Source organism: Musca autumnalis, unplaced genomic scaffold (assembly GCF_047663935.1).
Source record: "Musca autumnalis isolate F117 unplaced genomic scaffold, ASM4766393v1 scaffold_4, whole genome shotgun sequence".
Classification (NCBI taxonomy): Eukaryota; Metazoa; Arthropoda; class Insecta; order Diptera; family Muscidae; genus Musca; species Musca autumnalis.
In genome coordinates, this window is record NW_027411977.1 from 44,015,883 (window position 1) to 44,029,703 (window position 13,821).

Sequence of the window (13,821 nt, forward strand, 5' to 3'; positions counted from 1 at the left end):
GTTCAGATTAGGACCTGCTCTCGAATCGCTTTGATTTTTGTTGCAACAACTTGTATTCATTGCCCCCATACGACGGTACAAGTTTCATCAGGGGCAAGTCCATACTTCCTGAGAAAATAGCCTTAAAGGTGCAAAAAACCCTATGACACCGTGTGTAGTGGTTGGAGCGCAAGATAATTCCCGAACTGATCTGCCGATTCGCTCCAAAATTTGCCCTTCGTAATATTTTGTTCAAACTTAGTTTAAGTTCGAAGAAAAGTCATATCGGTCCAGTCCATCAGGTACCTCCCCCACAAAAGTTCAAAGATGTTCGGGAAAACTGTGCGCACGATAACTCTTGAAGGGAGTGACCGATTTGGTCCATACTTTGCACATCCTAATATGTCTCCCAAATATAGATCAGGTTCAAATATGGACTATATTAGTCTAGTCCTTCGGGTACCTCCCACACAAAATTTCGGTTAAATTCAAATGAAGCATCTTGCATTCGCTGTCCAAGTCCATACTTCTTGAGAAAACAGCCCGAAACCCCTACACCACCGTATGCAGTGGCTGGAGAGCTCGAACCGAACACTGCGTTCGTCCACACTTTGGATATCGCAATATTTCTTCGAATATTAGATGAAATTCGAAGGTGGTGCTTATAGGTCCACTCCTTCCGGTACCTTCCCCACAAAAGCTCGAAAATATTCCCTAAAATGGTACGCGCGATATCTCATAAACGCAGCAACCTTGGGGTATCACTCACACAAATGTTCAACATTTTTGTGTGGTTAAGGGTCTGTTCGAGGATTCTTTGGAAATTGTTGCCGATGGTTTTCCTAGTGGCCGTGTTTACAGCGATATTACGTTTTTCGTAGGCAAGTATGGTACAAAAGCCCTATCTCTCGATATCCCCCGCAAATTGTTGAGCTTTAATCCAATCCATATTTTTGTCGGTTCATACGACCAACATTTTGGAAACCAAAATAAATACATAAGTTTTTTGGGAAAAAAGTGTTTCACTCCACACAGGCTGAGGATATACATATCTCTGTCGACAAAGCCGACTGATACTTTTTTACTTGTTTATATTTTATTTTTTATAAAGTATTTTTTATGTTTTATATGTTACAGTTTATATTTTAAATTAAATAAATGTAATATTATTTCTTGTAGTGTATATTTGAGCTAATATTTAATGGGAGGGCTTCGTACATCTTTGAACTTCTGCAAAATTGTTATTTTTGTTTGGATTGGCTAATATTGGTCTACCATACTTCCTCTGTAATTCACTTACAACAAAAAAATATTTACTTGAACAGTTGAAAGTGTTTCTTTCGAAAACAGATAACTGCAGCCATAGTAAATAAATTCTTTACGAAGTGAGCACATCTTCGGTAAGATGTTGTGCTTCTTTGTATTGCTTTGTGGCCACAACTTGAAACAAACCATTAATCTAAATGTTATGGAAACGTGTGCAACACTCTACCACAAGCATGCAACTGGACGTTCGTTATTTTTGTTTTAGTTACCACAATGACCTTCACAGTCATTTGCAGTATTGGAACATGGTGTGTGTGATGTGTAAAATTGATTTTTTCCAAGATTAACTTTAGTTATGGCACAATGTACCAATGAGTAAATATACACCTGTCTTGTGAAATAAATTATACCGCCTCTTCTAATTGTTTTGGAACTTTTTTCTAAAACATTTTTTTTTTACTTTGCAATATTCTAAAAATACAAACTACTACAAGAATGTTAGTGTTAAAAAAAAGTACAAAACCATTTTAATTGACCACGATGATGAGATGCTTCACAAATCCCCCATCTTTTCTATTTGTATATTATTTTATGCATTTTAAACTCTATTATTATTTGAAAATTATAAACTCTGGTAGATTCAGGTTACACATGGTTTTTTTATTAAAAAGTTATTACAGCTTTCCATTTAAATCCATGTGTAGTGTACTATAACATTTACATTTTGTCCATATCATTTCTTGCCTTTACCCTTCTTTCCTTTTTTCTTGCCCTTACAAACGCCCGACAATGCTGCATCCAATTCAACCTCATCGATTTGTGTCTCAGTTGTTACCCTTCGATTTGGCAACACAATTGGTTGTTTGGGTGTCTTCAATTCAATCTCAATGTTGTTCTTTTTATGTTGGCATTTTTGTTTGCTACCCAACTTCACCAAGAAAACATCCGTGTCAGATTCATCACAGGTTTTATAACAAACCTAGTTTTTAATAAAGAAAACAAATCAAAATCTTATGGAATATTCAATGCACAGGGAGTTAGTAATAAAAACTAATTTTCAAAAGTAAATACAAAAAATGCATTCACTTTTCGGTGTTGATCTTTGCGGGAGTTCATTTTGTCGATTGTCGGCTTATTATTATAAATCATTGCTAATAAATCACTCAAAATGATGAAACACAGTTGATGTCTATAATAAATTACCAAATAATACGCTTATTACAGTTTGTGTATCGAAATTTCAGACATTCGAAGTCATTTTGTAATATGGCCTTAAATTTTTTAAACGGTATTGCATTTTGCGATAAATATGATAAATGTTTGCTGTAATTTACTAGACACGCGTCATATTATAAGAATTGCTTTAGATCAGCTATTTTCGATGGAACTCTGAACCATGTTATACATCTCGTAAGAGGATTGATACAAAAAATATATTTAATTGGTTTTAACTGCCACGCAGGGAATGGCAAATATTCACAACTTGTCTACCTTAGGAGTTTAATTTTCAAAAGTGGGGATTCAGAAGAATGCGTAAAAAGGGGAATCTAGAAAGCTGACGCTGCATTTTTACGCTACAAATGATATTTATTTGTGTGGGCTATAGCTCACCCTTTACTAAGGGTTATAAGTTAAGTATAAACCTATATTTCATTATAAACGATGACGTTATAAGAGATTTCGACTGTATGTGTTTGCTGGGAGTGTACTTACCGCATTGTAATCTACTGTTTCAAAATTTTATTTTATTTAAAAACTCACCTCAATTCCCTTTTTACGCATATCATAATCAATGCCCTTCATGGCATTGCGAATATCATCACGATCCACCTGGACGCAACAATGTTTATTATCATTTGGATGCAATGGAGGGCATACAGGACAACAATCACCACCACCACGTGAACGACTGCGGCGACTACGATAACTTTCAATTTTATTGCGTTGATCATTACAAAATTGCTTAATTTTCGAATATGGTACATGATAGTTATCGCCCCCAGTCGGAGGACAGCAGTCATCATTACCAGAATATTTGATGTTGGCACGTATCTTAGGTAATTTGGGATGATTGATAATATGGCCACCGGTGCGACGTTTTATGTGATTACGAGCAAATGAGCTGCGTTCCAAAAGTGTGTCTACATTACAAGAAGAGTTCGGCTGATTGGACTACAAACGAAGACAAAATGTATAAGATGTTTGGAGAAAGTATTAAGGGAGTAAATATACAAACCTTTTCACAATCATCACTGGAATGATCATCTTGAAAGTTTTCCGTACCATCACAAATATTCTCAACACAATGGCTGTCCTTTAGGACACGTATCACCAAACCACTGCCATTGAGACAGGCTTCAAATTCATCGTATGCATCGGGTGATGGTTCAGGTTTTCGTGGTGTTACAAAGCATGGTTGCGTGCAAACATTACAAGGATCACAGGGATCGTCATCTGAAAGAGAATGAAATTAGTTATTCTATTCTAGGGTTTGAAGAGGAAATTTTAATGGAACATACCCTTTCATGGAAATGTGTAACCAATGATGAAAATTTTTGATTTTTGCTTTAATTTAAATTTGTAATTCGGTGTGCAAAAAATTTTGTTTGTCTTGTCCTAAATTGTTTATTCTGAAAGTTTTACTAAATTTCGCCACTATATTTTTGTAATAAATAACGCAATTTCCGCAAGGCCTTTGATTTGGCTGTAAAGTTTAAGAAAGAGGGACAGTAATTAGAAAAATTGAAGCATCAAGGAGGGGCCAGTCACAATCGTTATCGGTGTACTGTGACGCTCAATAACCGATTGTGGTTTGTCCTTTATTGGAAGAAAGTTGACCTGAAGAACCACCTAATGGGCCAAATACATACGGTCCGTTGTGAGACGCGTTGCGCGTTGAAAACAACAACCACATGAATAATGTGTAAGTGATGCCAAGTTTGTTATTGAAGTTTTCATGTGGTTATAGTAACGCAACGCTCAACGCGCCGTATGTGCAGCGCTTAATGGCCCCGGCACATACGGTCCGTTATGCATCGCGTCAAGCGTTAAAAACAAAAACCACAAGAAAAAAAGTGTATGTAGTGCTAATTTTGTTGTTGAAGATTTCATGCAGTTGTTGTAACGTGACGCTCAACGAGCCAAATACATACATACGGTCCGTTGTGTTAAGCGCTCGCCACATACGGTCCGTTGAGCGTCGCGTTACAACAACCACATGAAAACTTCAATAACAAACTTGGCATCACTTACACATTTTTCATGTGGTTGTTGTTTTTAACGCGACTCGCAACAGACTGTTGGCCCCGGCACATACGGTCCGTTGTGCGACGCGTTGCGCGTTGAAAACAACAACCATATGAAAAATGTGTAAGTGATGCCAAGTTTGTTCCTGAAGTTTGCATGTGATTGTTGTAACGCAACGCTCAACGCGTCGCATGTGCAGCGGCCTTCACAACGGACCATGGCACAACAATAAGGTACAGCGCCAAAAGCAGCTGACTATGTAGTTGTCAAAATGTATTATTGTGAATAAAATCTCATACAAAATGTAAACAAGCAATTCACAGTAATGCATTATTGTGATCAAATTTGACGTTTGGTATGATTTGATGTAACACCTTAGGTGTGTTCGTTTACTCAACAATTTGTACCAGGTCAGTAACTTCTTGTAATCGCGTCACTCAACGGACCGTATGCGCCGAGCTCTTAACATGTTCTCGATGTAAAAATTAAGTATCAATAAAGGGCTATGCACATACAGTCCGTTAAGTGTCGCTTTACAACAACCACATGAAAATTTCAAAACCAAACTTGGCACCACTTACATATATTTTATGTGGTTGTTATTATCGCGTGACGCGACGCACAACGGCCATTAAGGTGCCAAATACAGACGGTCCGTTCCGCGACGCGTTGGGTGTTGAAAACAACAACCACAGGAAAAATGTGTAAGTGATGTCTAGTTTGATCTTTAAGTTTTCATATGGTTCTTGTAACGCGACCCTTAAGCTGAAAACACATCAAACGTTTGAGTAAAGTTTTAGCTCTGTTCCAGAACTAAAAAGTTTTTACAATTTTTCCCACTTTTACACATTTGACGTTCCCGTACACAAAATTTATATGAAAATCATGTGTCATTACTGGTAGAAGAAAAAAGAAAATTTGAAACTTGGCAGCATTTTTTATTTTATTCATCTACAAGAAATGAAACGAACCTTCACTCAAACGTTGGATCTGTTTTCAGCTTTAAAGGTGTGAACAGAATGAAATATGCCGCTTTTTCCACCCTCAGTTTCATGTAAAAGATTAAAGGCCAATGCTGCCTTATTCATTTGAATTAGGTAGTACTTGGCCTTTAGTCTTTTACATGAAACTGAGCGTGAAAAAGCGGCGTATTTCATTGTGTTTCTACCTTAATGTACTGCATGTGCCGCGGCCTTAAGGGGAATACACACTATCATTGAAAACTGACAGTCAACGTACTTTTAGGACAATTTTCCGGAAAATAACAAATTTTATTTAGTCCCGGTCCACACTAGATTGATTTCATTGAAAAAATTGCATGAAATTATGCGTCTCTAGATCGATCTCCATAGTAAAGTAAAATCATAAAATTGCTGTTGTGGGGAATTCGATTTAAGAACACCTAATTTCATGAAATTTCTTAATGAAATTCACGCTAGTGTGGACCGGGACTTAGCTAAAAACGTTTGAAATACATTATATATGGCATAATTTAGAGATTACAAAAGAAAATTTTCAGTTAGGCTTTGATATTCACGAAATAGACCTCGTTGACTGTCAGTTTTGCTTGTCAATGTGTACTATTCTTTAAGCTAAAAAAACACATCCAACTTTCGAGAAAATTTTTGTGTCATTTCTAATAGAAGAATAAAGAAAAATTGAAACTTGGCAGCACTTTGTCTTTTATTCTTCTACCAGAAATGACACAAACCTTTGCTCAAATATTGGATTTGTTTTCAGCTTAAGTGCTGAGGCTTTTCCAAAGTTGAGTGTCGTTTTACGCTGCCGTAAACACATCCAACGTTTCAGTAAAGTTGGGCGTCAATTCTGATAAAAGAATAAAATAACAAGGGCAACATATAACTCTTTTATCAGAACTGACGCCCAACTTTTCTGAAACGTAGGATGTTTTAGGGCTTTAGGGCCGCGTAAAACGAAACTCAGCGGATGGAAAGTATTTAGCTTTTTAGCGGACCGATTCGGGATATATCAATCGTTTTCTAATTTAGTTTATGTATGTATATCAAAAACTATTGTAGACTTCAATCTTCTTCACAACTGAGAATCAAGGAGATGACGTTAAGGGTAGGATCCATTATATAATTAGATTCTCAATTTATTATACATATGTATGTATATAGCTTACCTGCCTCACATGCATTGGCGCACTCATCACAAGAACAATTACCACCAGTTGCTTGATTTTTGCAGCCTCCTTTATTGGTCGTTGATTCCTGGGCTCTGCGCTGAGCACCACATGATGATGCTCCGCTACATTTTTGGAGATGACATTTTTGTTCCTTACATTTAGGGGCTATTATTTAAAATAAAAAATTTGTTTCATCTTCTTCTTTAATACCTTTTTAATTTCATTTACCCCTGGCACATTCATCTTCCACTTCATCACATGGACAACCCTTGTCGGTATTGCAGGCAAAATAACGTTGGCAAATTTGTTTCTTTTCGGGGGTAAAACAGGGATCATCTAAGGCAGGACAACCATTACAGGGACTCTGATAGGGTTTACGAGCAGCTTTGCTGCATTGTTTACTATTCTCTTCCAGAGGACTGCTGTCTTCACCACCCTCATAACGTGATGTGTCAGGGAAACTACTACCCTCATTGGCACCACCACCACAGCGTCCAGTCTCCGCTTCATTATTACACCCTTTATTACATCCCGAGTTGCATATCCGAGAAAAGGGGAATGAAGAAACAATTGTTGGTCCATTTGCCACCAACCTTATGATCATAACAATATTTCCCGTCTGACAACCATTCAAATTAAACAATGGCAATAAACGTTTGGTTAATTCCGATGTGGGACACAACTGTTCCTTTCTGCCCATACTATCCTCATTGCAATCATTGTCCACAATGGCGGGACATTTTGGTGGCACCCCCGCCTGAGGCATTGTTTGAAGGTGTTTTCGCAAACCATCTTCCCAGTTGGGATTTTCAATTTCAAAACTTTCCATTACTTTATCGAAAAGGCCACGTATTGGCATATCTGTACATCCTATAAGGAATTTACACTTATCCGTTCGCTTCTTGTAAACGTGCACCATCAAACGATCCGCATCCTGTATGGGACTCTCCAGCGAAAAGAGGCAACATTTTCCACATTTCGATGCATTCGGGTCAACACAATGACCATATTCACGATCACAGATTGAAACAAAGACGCTATTACGAAACGAAACCTCACAGCATGTCGGATACTCTTCGGGAGCGCAATAGTTGGGTCGAGTTACCAACAAATCATCGACCACAAATTCAAACATGTACAGGAAATTTTGCGCCATTTTTGTTTTTAAAGATCAATACGTTTTCTGGCGAATTTAGTAAAATAAAATTTAATTTAAATTTGTGTGGAGAATTTTCTCTGAACTGTTTGAAATTTTATTGGAATGTGAAAGTAATTTCAATTTGAAGAAAGTTGTAAAGGTTCCTGTGAAATTAAATTTAGAACAAGTAGAAGTTCTGGCAAAGTATGTACATAATCATGCAGCATCGAGTAGATAAAGTAATCAGACATTTTGGGGGTTATTCTGAATGAAAACTCTCCGTGAATTTTGTCCCTCTGCCGTTTCACTTAAAGGGGAGAGTGAAAAAACTCACGGGGGAGTTTCATTCGAAATAAGTCTTTTTTCCTCGTATGAGGGTAGAAATCTTAACGGTCTCAAACATTGTGACGTTATTGAGGAAAACAGGTATTTGAAAAGTCAACTTAGTCCTCTTCTCCTTTGTATAGTAAAATAGACGTTGTTTGTTGTAACTTTGTTTTTTCTTTACAGATCAAAAAACATCCCGACACGTTGACACTAAACAATAATTAAATGTTCTTTATTGGAGTTTACAGCTATTTGGGAGGTTAAATCGGCCACTGCATAGTCCCTCTCTTATAAAACTTCATTCCTCTTCTCCTTTTTTAATAATCTAGACTCTACATGACAAAATTACTGCCTTTCTAGCACCCAATCAGATACTCCAATAAAAGTATTTATTATAGTGACGTTCCAGAAGAATCTTTATAGGTTCATGGTATAATGAGAGGCAGCTAAAAGGCCATTGGAAACGGTGGTGGCTGGACGCGATCGTATCATATCTGACGTCACCCGGTACTTACAGGGTGATTGACGAAGTCTTTTTTCCTGAGGCGTGAATTCATTGCCCACTAGTTATGTATTCCAGTACCGATCAAGCCATTCTCCCTGTTTATCCTCACTGAACAATCAGTTGACATTATAAGTTCCCTGACTCTAGTGTCATACCAGCAAGTTCCACCTGTCGCTGTGTAAAATTAGGCATGAGTATGATTTCTACCAGTGGGCATATACATAATCAATGCAACTGTGTTATTTGCAATTCCTCTCAATTGAATCAAATTCCTCAATTTCCTCTCTTACTTTTACTAATCACTATGATTGCCATAATAAATTAAGTATTGATGTTGGTTCGCTCATGTCATTGTTTTATTCAGTCAATAAATAAAATTCCCTTTTCCCTTAGATTTTATCATTAGAGTGTACACAAGAAATATAATTAAAAATAAATTTTATTATAAAAAATTTAACTTAACCAATTAATTAACTATTAAAAATTACTACCAAAAAATCGCTAGAAAATCATCCATTCTTTTTCATTTCCTGAATTTGTTTCAACAGCAATTGCATACGATCCTTCATAAGTGGCTGACCACGTTGGGTTCTCTTACTCAGTGCCTTTGTACGTTCGAGTCGTTTCTTTTTATACTGTTTAATTTTCTCTTCTTTCTCCGCTTTAGCTTTGGCACGTTGTTCCTCTAATTCCTTTTGTTTTTGTTCTCTCGCCTCCTGACGTTGACGAAATTGTTCAGCTCTTTCCTGAATAAAAATAATAAAATAAAAGATTTATAATATTGAAAATTAATTTTGAAATCGTTTGCATTCATGTTCAAAATGCTTGGTATATGCATGGTATTCTTTCCAAAATGTATCAAATAGGCTCTATAATAAGGGGTAGTTTACACTATATGTAAATGTCATATGACATGAAATTTTCGGTCGTTAAATATTCGCTAATATGTGGAATATTGGAGATTTTCCTTACGCCATTTATTATGTGCGTCCACCCCAACAAAAATACAATAGAATTTCGTCTCCACATTGCCTCCGTGGGTAGATATAGAATGTTTTTATTTCGTGTCATATGACATTGATAGATAGTGTAAACTACCTCTAATATGTATTAGTATCAGAAACGTGGAATGATCACGAGCACTTGTGTACTTCCACAGATTTTTAACTTGATACTTTTCCCTTCTGGAAAAATGTCAACAACAAACATACATATTTACGGAAATACATTTCTTACTTACCCTTTTTATATCTTCCTTTGATTTCACAAACTTTCCAGCATGCTTTTTATGTGGGCCTTTAAATTGTGGCTTTGTACCTCCACCCGAGATACCCTTGTGTTTAAATTTATTTACTGGTCCTTTGTTCTTTGAAAAGCTATTGGGAGGTTTTGGGTTTTTGGCATTTACCATTATGGAAAGCTATTTTATTAATTGATTGATTTTTAATTGATTTAATTATTTTAATTAAGGAGCACAAAAGGAAAGGAATGAGGAGGGAGCATAGGAAAACGACAGCCAAATCCAATTGTTTTCATCTTCTTCTTATTATTAACATGCACTGGTGATTAACAGCACAACAATTTCTTATATTTATAAAACTTGGCATTACTTACACTTTATAGTGCTACCAATATGCCTTTGTTCACTTCGCTATGTGGCCACTTTGTTTCTAAAATCGACTGCACTTTTATAAAATGTACTTTTGCTTTACTCGTAAAGCTTGGTTTAAGGCCGCGGCACATACGGTCCGTTGAGCGTCGCGATACAACAACCACATGAAAACTTCAACAACAAACTTGGCATCACTTACACTTTTTTCATGTGGTTGTTGTTTGTAACGCGCGACGCACAACGGACCGTATGTGCCGGGGCCATAAAGCAATGGGTCTTCCGTGAACGCAAATTTACTCTTGCTCACAACCTGTGTAGACACTAAAGGCCTCTGCACATAGGGCGCGTTGTGCTTCGTGTTACAACAACCACATGAAAACTCCAAGACCAAACTTGGCACACTTACACATTTTTCATGTGGTTGTTGTTTTCAACGCGTCGTACAACGGATTGTATGTGTCGCAGCCTTAATGGTCCCGGCACATACGGTCCGTTGTTCGTTGCGTCACGCGTTAATAACAACAACCACATGAAAAAAATGTGTAAGTTATGCCAAGTTTGTTCTAGAAGTTTACATGTGGTTGTTGTAACGCGACGGACCGTATGTGAGCGGCCATAACTGGTGGTGAGCAAGAGTAAATTTACGCTCACAGGAGACCCATTGCCTTAAGGCCTCTGCACATACGGCGCGTTGGACGTCGCTTTACAACAACCACATAAAAAATGTGTTGTGATACCAAGTTTGTTCTTGAATTTTTCATGTGGTTGTTGTAACGCGACGCTCAACTCGCCCTATGTGCAGCGACTTAAAGGCCTCTGCACATACGGCGCGTTGAGCGTTGCGTTACAACAACCACATGAAAAATTCAAGAACAAACTTGGAATCACTTACACTTTTTTCATGTGATTGTTGTTTTTAACGTGTGACGCGTCGCACAACGGACCGTATGTGCCGGGGGCATAACTCGTTTTTTTGAGTTAAGCTCTAAACAAATCCAACGTTTGAATTTTGTTATTGTTTGTAATGCTAGTGTCACCGGTTTTTGTAAACAAAACAAGGAAGTGTCTATAAATTATTGATTTGTTTTTTGTTAGCCCTCTTGGGAGCATATAGCTGAAAACACATCCAACGTTTGAGTAAAGTTTTGTGTCATTTCTGGTAGATGAATAAAAGACAAAGTACTGCCAAGTTTCAATTGTTCTTTATTCTTCTAACAAAACACAAATCAATAATTTATAGACACTTCCTTGTTTTGTTTACAAAAACCGGTGACACTAGCATTACAAACAATAACAAATTTCTTTGTGGTTGTTGTTGAGTTGTATTTGTTTTAGTAGTTATTTTACCTTATATTGTTGTACCATGACACCTTCCAAGGTATGCAAAGCGGATTGTAAAGGCCTGGGTACATAAGCAGCCTTGCCTGATTGCCTTGCTTTCCTGCTTCATTTCTGACATAACAAAAATAAAAGAATAAAGAAGGGCGAGCAAATTTCGAACTGGGTTGCCCTTTTCTTTTTTATTCTTTTATCAGAAACAAGCAAGGCGAGGCAGCTTATGTACCTAGACCTTAACATAGTCGTGCGCCTTCTTGTAAACATTAGCCCTGTTCCTTTACATGCAAGAATCTTCAAGTTTTACCACTTTTTACTCGAAAAGCGTTCCTTTACTTCTGACACCACACAATTCATATGAGAACAGTTCACAACTTTTGCTACTTTTGCCGGTTTTACCATTTTCAAAAGTAAAGGAACAAACCAATTATGGGTAGATTCATGTAATTTTTGTTTGCTGTTGTGTAAGTATACATAAACAGAAATCAGCTGACTGCCATTTAAATACTCCAAAGATAGTAGCTTCGTTTTAGAACTAAAAAGATTTTACACATTTTGAACATGGTTTAAGGGTTGTTTACACCATCTATCAATGTCGTATGAGATGTCAAATTTTCTACCTGCGAATGTTGTACACATAGTGTGACCACTATGAAAATTTTCATCTATCAAAATGATTTGGCAACTCATATGTAAATTTTTCATTTAGGGAGCGCTCTATTTGATACGGCATTCTCGTATGTAAACATAAATTTATCAGCAGTTTTCTGGCATTCTCAAAAAAAAAATTGAAAAACAAAATCTTTTAAAAAAGAAAATGGAAAGTTATGTATATTTAAATATTTAGAAAAGTAAATAAAGGGTGTTTATAATGTTATTTTCAGATCGATTGGTCGAAAGAAGCAGTCTTGGAAATGATTGCTTTGTGGCAAAAACATGAATGCCTCTATAACCCCAAAAACCTATTCTACCACAACAAACATGCTAGATATTCATTTTCCTTCAACCAAAATTAAAATTTGCCCAAATTTGCAACTCAACAATAAATGTAAACAATGACAAAAACAGCTGTTTTTATATTTATAGGTTATGTCATACGAAAATAACACTTGTAGGTATGAACGAACAAATTGAAAGTTGTATGGATGACGTCAATTTTGACAAACATAGAGAATGTCGAATGGGTGAAAGAAATGACAGCTCATATGACATTGATATATGGTGTAAACAGCCCTTTAATAAGAAAGGTTAGCCCATGATACAATTCTGCAATAACATATCCGATTAACAATACGAAAACATTAAAGTGAGAACTTTTTTCACATTGAACCGAGAAACAGAAAAACCAAAATCTTTTGATATACTTTTACACAGTTATTTTACAAAATTTCGTTATATACACATTGGTCGATATATCTCTTTCTTTTGTACACATTGCTAACAATTTTTCTGGGCAATTTTCTTCTAAAATCGTGGACATTTTATTGTTGGAAAAACAAAAATATAGAACAAATAGAATGTAAACAAACAGTATGTTGTTTTTGTTGTCATTGACATGCAATAACAAAAACAACATTTATGTATACTGTTTCGACACAGGGTTGTATGTGACAGCTCAAGGACGGTTTTTTGAAATGAGATTACCTTGTATCATTGTATCATGTGTTAGCCAAAGCTTTATGCCAATTTAAATTTTTTCATTCGAGTATGCCTAAAACTTCAAAACAATATAAACAAACTGTATATGTGCGTGTGGTGTTTGAATAATATGCCAAACAATTTTAAAAACAATCGAATTCAATGATTTTTAAAATAGTTTTTAGACCATTTGTATGGAAGAAATTGGTGAGATTTGCATTGAAACAAACATTTTATTATATCCACAACTCGATTATGTGGAAAAACCTTGACACTTCATTCATTTTTCGCGTTTTTTTATAAAATTCTCAAAAATACAAACCCACTAGTTGCTTTTTGACGTTTTAGGAAAAACAAGGGTTCTATAGATTTTTTTCATTTGAATCTACCTCTTTACTTATACCATGATTTTGAACATTTTTCCCCGAAATGCGTTCCCGAACACCAAAAAAGTTGAAAAATGTTCACTTCTCTTTGAACAAAAATGGCGCTGAATCATGGTTTAATAAGAAAGGTTAGCTAAAGCTTTCTGTCAATTTAATTTTTTTTCTTTCGACCGTTCCTAAATCTTCAAAACAAAATAGACAATCTCTGTATGTGTGTGTGCTGTTTGAATAATATGCCAA

The 13,821-nt window shown here is 36.2% G+C and overlaps 2 protein-coding genes and 1 long non-coding RNA gene across 3 annotated transcripts; 1 reads left to right on the plus strand and 2 right to left on the minus strand.

Annotated features, from left to right (window-relative positions):
- Positions 1-1,884: 1,884 nt before the first annotated feature.
- LOC141402670 (uncharacterized) lies at positions 1,885-7,910 on the minus strand. Its single transcript, XM_073984385.1, has 5 exons — positions 6,869-7,910; positions 6,638-6,805; positions 3,482-3,699; positions 3,007-3,417; positions 1,885-2,224 (listed from the first exon to the last, which is right to left on the minus strand). Exons 1-5 carry the CDS (start codon positions 7,794-7,796, stop codon positions 1,979-1,981), a joined length of 1,971 nt encoding a protein of 656 aa, XP_073840486.1. The 5' UTR covers positions 7,797-7,910; the 3' UTR covers positions 1,885-1,978.
- On the plus strand, positions 6,028-6,561 carry LOC141402674 (uncharacterized). Its single transcript, XR_012412692.1, has 3 exons — positions 6,028-6,068; positions 6,232-6,255; positions 6,454-6,561. It is a non-coding gene; the product is annotated as an uncharacterized lncRNA (long non-coding RNA).
- A 1,121-nt stretch (positions 7,911-9,031) lies between the features above and the next one.
- On the minus strand, positions 9,032-10,171 carry LOC141401893 (uncharacterized). Its single transcript, XM_073982446.1, has 2 exons — positions 9,851-10,171; positions 9,032-9,356 (listed from the first exon to the last, which is right to left on the minus strand). The coding sequence occupies exons 1-2, from the start codon at positions 10,019-10,021 to the stop codon at positions 9,120-9,122; spliced, it is 408 nt and encodes a 135-aa protein (XP_073838547.1). The 5' UTR covers positions 10,022-10,171; the 3' UTR covers positions 9,032-9,119.
- Positions 10,172-13,821: the final 3,650 nt, after the last annotated feature.